Source organism: Salvia miltiorrhiza, chromosome 2 (assembly GCF_028751815.1).
Source record: "Salvia miltiorrhiza cultivar Shanhuang (shh) chromosome 2, IMPLAD_Smil_shh, whole genome shotgun sequence".
Lineage (NCBI taxonomy): Eukaryota > Viridiplantae > Streptophyta > Magnoliopsida > Lamiales > Lamiaceae > Salvia > Salvia miltiorrhiza.
This window is the reverse complement of record NC_080388.1, coordinates 387,669-398,306: the sequence shown is the minus strand read 5'-3', so window position 1 is coordinate 398,306 and position 10,638 is coordinate 387,669. Positions and strand designations below refer to the sequence as shown.

Here is a 10,638-nt window from a genome sequence, read left to right as displayed (position 1 = left end):
CATTTAGACTAGCTTAGTGATAGAAATAATGATAAACAGACAAGGATTACCTACTTTGATTGCATCAATGTTTTTTTGTCTAATGATCTGCTGGTGCTTGGAGGGAGGTAACTTTGACAAAAGCATCTCTATGAGTTTTCATAGCCATTGCTGCAGTAACGTGGATTGCACTGCAAAAGCCTTCCGAGCATAGAGCAATTACAACTTCGTCATTACTTTGGTCAAGGGGAACACTGAAGGCAGCTGGCAATCGGAGAATCACAACATCTGTTGCAGGATAATAAACTGACCAAAATGCAAGTAGAACGTCGAAAAGGGTCTATACATCCTAGAAAGCTAGCAAAATCATTCATTGAAATATTTTAAATCTTGTTATTCTGGTATTATTGAATTTATCAAATCCTAACCATCATTTGCTGAACTATGTGCAGGAGTAACTTAATTATGTGTCATGTGAGTATAAAATGGGATGAGATTTATAAAGGCTATGTCTCAAGTAAAGATGATGGGCCAATGAGAAGCAAGGAAATAGTGATAGAGCATCCTCTAGTCGTCAGCTGCACCTGCACATCAAGTCTTACTCGGATTTGCTAGCCTTCTCTTTGAATTGCTCCTGCATGTTTTTCATAAGGTTATCACCAGTCCCCATCATCTATTAATTCCATGATTGTTCCTTATGAAATCCTCAGCTGACATCTTCATGAACAGAAGAAAACTGTAAGAAGCTATAAGAAAAAGATTAAACCACACTAAAAAAGCCCATCACCCGTCACCGTACCTTAATCTTAACCATAGGGTTATGTGCATCTGAGCATTATAACAGAGTAGGCAAGCACATAAGCTGTGTCGGCACTTATAAATTAAGGCTTTTGGATTACATTTGCAGTACCGTTCAGCGAACTTTTCCATAATACGGTCGATCTTCTGCGCTTCACTTGGAAGTCTAAAGCCTTGTAGGAAGAGTCTTACTGCCTCGTCAAACTCCACATCTTGAAAATCAAAGGAATCAACATATGCATGCATCACTTTCAGTGATAAATCTTCCCTTTCACCCAAATATCAGATTTTTATTTAAGCCAGGAGCATTCTTAAGGAACGCTGCTATATATCTCTTCTGGAGAGTCCCCCACCTTATTAGCATTTATCAGGAACTGAATACCTTTCTTGGGACTACGATTAAATAGAGAGATGCCCTCCTGCAATATAATTAATTTAGGAGATCACTGTTATACTTGGAAGTCACAACTTGTTACTGCAGTAAACAAACTTATTTCTGGAATTGGACCTGAAGTTCAAGTTTATATATATGCACGACACTGCTCAATTGTTAAGACATCAGAAACTTCACTTGCTTCAGAGTGACTATCTGATGCTTCGGATGATTCATCTACATTGCCGTTTGCGTTTGCCAGAGGAGCACTTCCAGGATCAGAACTGTTATCCACAACTTCAAGTTTATTTAGAGAGTGAGTGTCAGGAATCCACAATTGTTTGTTCATCCAGTCACCCATGGACTTCAAAATACCAACCAAGCATCTCATAGCTTGACTTGCCATAACCCCGTATGCAGCACTAGATGTCAACTTCTATGAATAAAGCATCATCGGCAACACCTAGAAATCCAAGGTGTTCCAGATGCGCACTGTCCTTTGAATTTTTCTCTTTACCATGCTGTGCAAAGGATAAGACTGAAAAGAAAAATCAATCACCAATAATCTTTGCAGGAACAAAGTCCATCTTTGAAATGATGAAATCGATTTGCATCCCTCAGGATAATCTCACGTCCAGTGATCTTCGAGATTAACTTAATAGCCGTATGGCAATCCCCACAAACTCTCAGGTTTTTCATAACTCGAATAGGTATCTCGTCAGGCAACTTCATAAGTCCAAACGCCACAGCCAACTTTTCACTGTGATGTCTTAAGTTTAATTCCTTTTCTTCCTCTTCCACATCATGGAGGGCAAAGGCTCCATCAGGGCTATATCCAGATTCTCTTAACATTCCACTTAGATTCTCCCACATTTTAATAATCAGAGCATGTTCAGGGTGAGGTGTGCTCTCTCCACCAGTGAACATATGCACTTCTTTCTCCACCTCAATCCAACTACAACCAGGTGATTTGCTCACCTTCCTACACTTCATTTTCTTCCTCAACTTAGCAACATCGTCCCATCTACCTTTGGACGCATAAATATTTGATAATAGGACAAAAGGACCAGCATTTTGGGGCTCAAGTTGCGCAAGTTTCTTCGCAGCAACTTCTGCAAGATCAGAATTCATGTGGTTCCTACATGCACCCATCAGAGAACCCCAAACAATTGCATCCGCCTCTACAAGCATTTCATTTATCAAATTATACGCCTCATTCAGTTGGCCGGCTCGCCCAAGCATATCAACCATGCAAGCATAGTGCGCAGTGGTTGGTTCAATCATATACTTTGGCTTCATGGACTCAAATATTTCCTTCCCTTCCTTCACTTTTCCACTGTAACTGCAACCGGATAGAACTCCAATGAATGTAATATTATCTGCTTGAATACCTGATAAATCCATTTCTCTAAACACTTGCAGAGCCTCATCCCCCAAGCCATGTTGAGCATAACCACTAATAAGAGAGTTCCACATCACTATATCCTTGCACCGAGATCTATCAAATACTACTTTCGCCCTGAAAACATCACCACATTTCATATACATAGTCATCAAAGTAGATGACAAATATACATCATCATCAAATTTAGACCTCAATACTTGGGCATGAATCTGTTTACCGTGATCCAGAGTGGCAAGACTGGCACAAATCGAAAGAACACTGATTAATGATGGGAAATGTGGTTTAACTCTCTCACTCTGCATCACACGAAACAGACCAAGTGCCTCTAATTCAAACCCGTTCCGCTCATAAATCTTAATCATAGCCTCCCAGGTTCCATTGTCCTTTTCTCTCATCAGGTCAAAAACTTTCCTTGCTCTGGAAACTTCTCCATTCTCGCCCAACCCAATAATCATTGCATTGCAAGCGACTACTGATTTGACTGGCATAGCCTTGAAAAGCTCCCACGCATCCTCAGTCCTCGCACAGTGAATGTAGCCCATAAGCATTGCCGTCCAAGTGACTTCATTTTTTTCAGGCATGACCTCAAAGAGTTTCCTAGCAATATCTGCCTTCCCATTCTGTACATAACCTGAGATCATCGTTGTCCACGAAACTACATTTCTCTGCTTCATGCAATCAAAAATCTCCCGTGCCTCATCCAACTGACCTTTCGAGCATAGCCCTCCTATCATAGTAGTTCTGGCGACAACATCCTTCACAGGCATCAGATCATAGAGTCTTTGAGCCTCATCTATTCTGTCTTCACGGATCAGCCCATTCAGCATTACTGTCCATGATATAACGTTCTTCTCTGGCATCTGCCAAAACAATGCCTCTGCCTCCCGAACCATCCCCTCTTCAACATACCCTCTAACCATGGCAGTCCAGGATATGACATTCTTTTCTCTTTCAGGCATTAGATCAAATACTTCTCTCGCTTTCTTTACCATCCTATTCTTTATGTACCCAGAAATTAATCCATTCCAAGAAACTGTATTCCTTTCTGGCATTTCATCAAACAAGCATTGTGCTTCATTCGGCTTGCAGTACTGAAAGTAGCCAGATATTATAGAGTTCCATGAAGCAATAGTTTTTTGTGGAGTTCGATCAAACAATTTTCGTGCCATTTCAATATCACCCAGGCGGACATAATAAGTGATTTGAGAAGCAGTTGACATGTCGGTGCAAGTACAGTATCCTTGATACTGAATTCTGAAGCACTGCAGTGACTAGAATTTGGTAAGTTGTTCAACTTCAACAAATCAACTTAACTTAACTCTAGTTTCAAAAGAACAACATAACATGAGCTTGAAAGATTTTAGAACATCATATAAATGTGATTTTACACTTCTTTTCCTTTCTCATCCTATATTTCCAATCCATAAATATACTAAATGTCTTCATTCTATCGAATTAATTTTATGAATCATAGAATGCAGCAGATAGATGAAACATTGACGTCATGTTTATCCAACAAAACAGCTTCTCTTTTCTTAGGGGGCGTTTACTTTACATGATTGATAAGATACATGAATGAGTATTTTTTATCCTCAAGAGTATGATTTCTCCAATCCCACCCTTTTAATGGGATATAAATAAAGCAAAACTAGCTCAAATGATATAAATAATCAAGGGCCTTGGGACATCCCAAAGCTTCAATCCATCAAAGTAAACAAGGGATTAACCTTAATAAATTTATTTATCAAAGAAAACCATCCAAAATAAACGCCCCCTTATAGTATAGTTAATCCCCATCTCTAAGATTATGAGCAAATATTTATGGTTCCTGCATTCGAAACACTATTCATTTGACCTTGGCACCTTGCTATATATCAAAATAAGCTATTCAAAATAATACTGCATTTCATAAAAGTCACCGAATCATCATAATTACTAGATCATTTACCTTTCGGATATGTGCCGCGCCAATGGCTTCCACTGCACCGGCGGAGGAGTAACAAAAGGATCGGAGGTTAAAGAAAAGAAATGGAATTGAGTCCAGTTTCGACGAAGCAGCGGCAATGCGAATCAACGGCTGAAGCGCCGCCATCTCTCGCTGCGTTTGGTGCAGTCTCTCCGCCTCTGCTACGTTATAAACAGCAATTTTTTACTTGAGCCAGTCTAGTATCGTAATTGACCTCTGTAGTGGAAATATAAAAGTGTGAGTATTTGTTTGTAAATTTATATACATCACTTAAAGTTGAAGAAGAAAGCTGAGAGCATCGTACCTTTGATTTCTTCATTGCAACTCCTAAGCGCAGGTATAATCAAATTGATTCTCTCTTCATTCTTGTATTCTATGGTTTGAATAAATGTGGACGTTAAAGAGGTAGGGTTTGAGAGAAAAATGGAGTTTGGGTGAATGTTGATGGTGGCTCCGCTGCAGCTAATTCCGTTTAATTCGAGTTTGGCTTTTCACTCTTGCTGGCTGCTGCGGTGCTGCCATCCATATTTTTTAATAGGTCATAGAGACTCGACTACAATTTAATCCAAGACATAGGCAGCCACAAATTGGTTGAAGGTTGATAATGGGCCCTCAAAAATTAGACTTAAGTTTGGGCCAACCATTTCAACAAAAGTGTATGTGTGTTGTTAGCTAAACGGGCTACAAAATGTAAATATAACATACTCCATTTGTCCCACCGAAAGTAGTGCACTTCTTTTGGGTACGAAATTTAAGGAGAATAAGATTGTAGTGTAAAGGTGTGTAAATGTGTGTGAAACCACATTATTTGTAGTGTAAAATTATTACCAAAAAAGGAAATGCACCATTTTCGGTGGGACAGTTCAAAAAGAAATACGCACCACTTTCGATGGGACGGAGGGAGTACATGGTATATATATGTAATTTCAAAAAAACATACATTAAATATATATATATATATATATATATATATATATATATATATGAACATATAGCCTACGGAAAATATATACTCCCTCGGTCCCAATATAAATGTCTCATGGCTTTTAGGCACGGAGATTAAGAAATACGTAGAAAATAAATAAAATGAATTGATAAAAATTATTTAAATATTAGATATAGAGACATAATATATTGTCAAAAAAGGAATGAGACATTTATATTAGGACGGATGTAGTATTATTTACTATAATTATAATTATATTATTTACGTTGTATATTGTGAATTAATAGAATGATTTTACTGGACAGACAACACTGACCCAAGGCTATAATTATGTTTATTAAAAGCTTATTATGTGGACCTATAATCAAAGAATTGCCAAGAACAAGAAAAAGGATGTCTTTTACATAATTTATTTTTTTTCTCCAGCCATACATAAAATTAAATGTCATTGTCAAATAATAGCAGTGGAAATCCACGTCTGATTATGGCAATACAACTCAACAATCCGGCACCGTAGTTTTGCTCACATGTAGTAGATTGATATAGTACCTTCTCCTTCCCATTTATCTCGGCACATTTACTTTGAATATAGAAATTAAGAATCAATGATTAAGAGTGTGAAGTGGATAAGGCCCACTTATTTTATGTGTATAGAAAAAGTAAGGATCACATACTATTTTTAGAAAGTATCTTTACAAATGAGATAATTTTTTTTTAAAGTGTGCCAAAATAAATGGAAAGATAGGAATTCGATTTTTTACAAAATCAATTATAAGGATGTAGAGAAAATCCAAATTTGTAATGTTGAAGTCATGGTTTTCTTCTATTTTTTGAAGGTAAGATCGTCTAATTTTCAAATCTACACATAAAAGTAAATAATGAAGTATAATTAATTGTATGTTATATTTCTAAACTATTCTTGTAATTAACATATTAGTTAATGGTGTGATTTTATTCTCTTTCTCTTTTTTGGTTTAATTTTCAATGTTGTATTTGAGTTAATTCTCAAGTTAAAGTAAAGTTATAAATTATTAATAATAAAAATTATTTTGGTTTTTAAAAGATGAAATATTAAAAAAAATGCATATAGGTATGTATTTATATGCTTTTAATGTACTTCTTATTGAATTTATAGAATACAAACAACTATTTATTATACAAGTGATTGAGTTCTAATGTTAAGTCCATTAAAATTCTACTGGAACATAAAAATGAACTGTATAGAATGCTAAAAAAAATTTGACTCGAAGACTCCCACCCCCAAATCCTCGTATAAATATTTTAAATTCAGACATTATACTTCAACAAATTTAATCACCTCTAACCAGGGGTGAGCGTTCGAATTTCGGATCGAATTTTTGCCTGATCCAATCCGATCCGTAAATCCAAAAATTTCCTAAAATTCAATCCGATCCGAATCATATTATCTGAAAATTCGAAAAATTTTGGATAAAATTCGATCCCAACCGAAAGATCCGAAATGTGAAAAAAAAAAATCGAAGTGTTAAAAAAAATCTGAAAACCGAAAAAATCCGATAAATCCGAAATAGATGTCAACCTAACCTATTAAATAATTACAATCAAATTAAGGTCATAATTAACGAGCCATTAATTATAATAAACCAAAATGAGAGTATAGGGTTAGAATTTAGAAATATTTAACTATTTAAAAACTAATAACTATATATATTTAATTATAATATTATAATATTATAAATATAATTCAAATTTTGAATTTTTTTTCGGATTTTTAAAGTTTCAATCCGATCCGATCCGAAAATCCAAAATTTGCTTTAAATTCAATCCGATCCGATCCGAAAATCCGAAAAGTCTGAACCAAATTTTAAATTTCGGTTTGGTTCGGATCGGATATTCGAATTTCGGATATTTTGCTCACCCCTACCTCCTGCTTCCGTCCATGAATACACGTACTTAACTATTTTCATTACAATAAAAACTCTAAGTGCTCATTTGATTCAAGTAGATGAATGGAAAGAGAATGAAATCAAATAAAAGAGTGGAATTGTAACAATAAACATTACTTTTTGGGTGTTTGATTTAACAATGAAAATGAATCATTAGTAATGGATTCACTTTCTTTTGTTTCCCCTCTATTTTAAGGGATAACAAATTGGGTGATTGAGTTACCCTCAAGTAAGGTAATAATTATTTCATCATCCAAATCAAACAATAAGTAATTGACTCCAATTATTAGAATCATTTTCCAATCTCTAAAAATGCCCAATCAAACGTGGGCGGCTAAATCACTGCGCATTTCCTGTTTAGTTTAACATAGTAATATTCTTGGTCGGAAATAAAACAATTTAATCTAGGCCATGATTAGTTTAATGTTTAAACTGTCAGCACGTCTATCTATTTCCGGATTTAGAAAGCAATTGGAATTTCTCCAATTAAGCAACAAATCATAGAGGCCCAATATGTGCTATAAGAGCATTGGCAACGGCATCCTCGATGCCTTACTCGAACTCGAGTATTGCACTCGAGTAGGCGTTGCAGGGAGGAGCTACTCGAGTGCTACTCGAGTTTTCGAGTATGCTCAAGTGATTTTCTTTTTTTTTTTTTCTTTTTTTTTTAATTCTCTTCTCCTTTTTAAAAATTTCTTTCTCCTCTTTAAAAACTAAAAAAATCAAGTAGGCTATCAAGGAACCCCAATGCAGCACTACCTACTCAATAATACAACCACTATCAAATAGGCTATTAAGGAGGCTATCAAGGAGGTGCCAATGCGGATGCTCTGATTAGCTGATTTGTTTTGACAAAGAATCCTCACCAGCTCATTGGTTCAAATTTCAATTAATCTAGAGTTGGAATCTTCTCAATTTATATATGTGAATAATGTGATGCACGTTTTAAGTTGAAAGAGTCAATTATTCCATGAAAAGAAATAAATACACTAGTGGTCCAATTATCTTGCAGCATTTCATTTATGACATGTTCGTTCTATTGATCAGTATGGCACTCCTAACACTAGTATTTGTGTGCATTGGTGACGACCTGCAGTTAATGTCGAAGGTTTAAGGTTCTGAATTCGAGTCCATCGTCGTGCGATTTTTAAATTTTTTATTTATTTATAAAATTTATTAAATAAAAAATATATTATTTAATGTTGGATTATTAATTACTCATGGTTCGAATTTACTTCAGATTTAGTTTACCTCACTTAGTGTCTCATTTCGTTGTTTTTTTTCTTGCATATTTTTCTTCAATTTTTCAATTTTGTAGGAGTATATATGTTTTAATATAATTTTGTGATTGGTAACTAGAGTTTATTCCATCCAATTAAGGTATTATTTAATTTTATTTTTATTAGTTAATAGTAAATTGATAAATTCAAAGTTATGATATTAATTTTTTTAAAAATAAAAATTAAATATAAGTTATAATATTATCATAGATTTTAGTATTTTTTTTAAATATTAATAAAATAATAAACATAAATAATGGAATACAGTGACACAAACACGGAATCTCATGCATCCTGTTTGAATTTGCGTGTTTTGCATAAATATGAATAAAAAAAAGCTTTGCCCCCTTTTTTTCACAAGATGCCAATGGATCAAAATTTTGGCGTCATATTTTTGTTACATTACATATTTCTTTTTGTTAGAGTCCAACATGTAAATCCGTTTGATAATTAGATGCACATTCACATCCCCTCCCCACTCCGCCAAAAATAATAATACTAAAATAAAAACGTCAAAATGTACGCCACAAATTGATAATTAATACTAACCCTTTAATTTTGTATACATAAATTTTACACTTTTACGAGAACGGAGTTAATTCATTGAATCCAAATAAATGCACTCCAAAAAAATCGTGTTACCCTAATTTCCCCCAAAAAAAGCTCATCAATTCCTCAAAAAAAAGAGAGGAAAAATAAAAATTACTCTATTAATCACTCCTCCTCCCGCAGACGTATTTCTAAAAATTATGAGCTAATAAAATAATAAATATATAATTATAACTATGAGCTACATATATATACTATTATTTATAATTTATTATTGACCATAGCATAGGCTATCACTAGAGCCATAACTAAGGCTTGATCTATCTGCGGTTCCACTACTAAAGTTAGCACATCATCTCCCAAAGCAACTCCACCTGCTGTCTCCTTTCCTATCACCTACACATTAATTAATTTATCAAACAATTAAATTCATGATTAAAACAGCCATTAATTAACAATCAAGTTCAACCTCAAATATTCCACATAATTAACCATGCATCATTTAAATTACTCACCTCTGCCAACACTCGGCCCTCGCAATCCATAATTTTAAACGTCAGTTTCCTTTGAAATCCCAAAATCTTCAAGATTGATGTAATGTTATTACATCTCAAGACAGCATGGCAAGAAACTAATCCACTTGCAAAAAATTTCCACTTCTTCTTCACTTTGAACCATGTTCCCTCTCTATCAACCTTTGAGTTATGCCATTTATATCCTTCCCACCTTCTCAAAAACACTAGTGTCTGCAAAAACACATATAATCAAGAAACAAAATTAATCAACATGATCATTGCAAGAACAATCCCATTAATACAAATGTGTATAAATATTACTAATTTAATTATAGTACCTTTCTCCTAATGGAGAAGAGCACTTGACCATGCAAGTTCATGAGTAGGGTTTCAGTGGTAGACTTTGTTTGGTAGTTATCGACACGAAACACAACACCACCTTCGGAGTTGAAGACGGTGCAGCCGTTGCCGTTGATCACGAGGGATTTCATCCAAACGGTGAAGACTTCTGTCTCTGATGACGTGTACTCATCGGAGCAACCCTGGATCATCGATCTTTTAGGGTATACTTTGGCCATTAAACTCACCCTTCTAAAATGGCTTTGCCTCACCTTAACACAAACTCAAAATGGTTTTAAATATGCTGATCAGAATTATGTTGTTGTTTTTTTTTTTTTTTTTCAAATGTTTAATTAAAAAAATCACAAGGACAGATTGGAGGAAGCAGCTGCTGAATTTGACTTTATTAGATGTATATTAATATCTGCACGTTTGAGTTAGAAATTTTATGCTAATGCTTTGAAGCCTGCTTATCTAGATTATTAAATTATGTACATAGCATTTTTATAAGCTTTGTTAAGTCAATCATTTCATTTCCGTGCACACGGTTGTCGGAAGATATA

At 34.7% G+C, this 10,638-nt stretch overlaps 2 protein-coding genes across 4 annotated transcripts; both read right to left on the bottom strand.

Moving 5' to 3' along the window:
• Positions 1-352: 352 nt before the first annotated feature.
• LOC131012464 (pentatricopeptide repeat-containing protein At1g56690, mitochondrial-like) lies at positions 353-5,072 on the bottom strand. 3 transcript variants are annotated; one of them, XM_057940420.1, is made up of 5 exons: positions 4,826-5,072; positions 4,504-4,737; positions 1,286-3,817; positions 779-1,196; positions 353-696 (listed from the first exon to the last, which is right to left on the bottom strand). In XM_057940420.1, exons 2-3 carry the CDS (start codon positions 4,645-4,647, stop codon positions 1,706-1,708), a joined length of 2,256 nt encoding a protein of 751 aa, XP_057796403.1. In that variant the 5' UTR covers positions 4,648-4,737; positions 4,826-5,072; the 3' UTR covers positions 353-696; positions 779-1,196; positions 1,286-1,705. The 3 variants fall into 3 exon arrangements, with proteins under 3 accessions (XP_057796403.1, XP_057796402.1, XP_057796404.1); XM_057940419.1 differs by having other exon boundaries at positions 779-3,817; XM_057940421.1 differs by having other exon boundaries at positions 353-689; positions 779-3,817.
• A 4,166-nt stretch (positions 5,073-9,238) lies between these two features.
• LOC131012501 (protein LURP-one-related 3-like) lies at positions 9,239-10,329 on the bottom strand. The gene is made up of 3 exons (XM_057940499.1): positions 10,075-10,329; positions 9,737-9,967; positions 9,239-9,617 (listed from the first exon to the last, which is right to left on the bottom strand). The coding sequence occupies exons 1-3, from the start codon at positions 10,312-10,314 to the stop codon at positions 9,483-9,485; spliced, it is 606 nt and encodes a 201-aa protein (XP_057796482.1). The 5' UTR covers positions 10,315-10,329; the 3' UTR covers positions 9,239-9,482.
• Between the last annotated feature and the right edge of the window lie 309 nt (positions 10,330-10,638).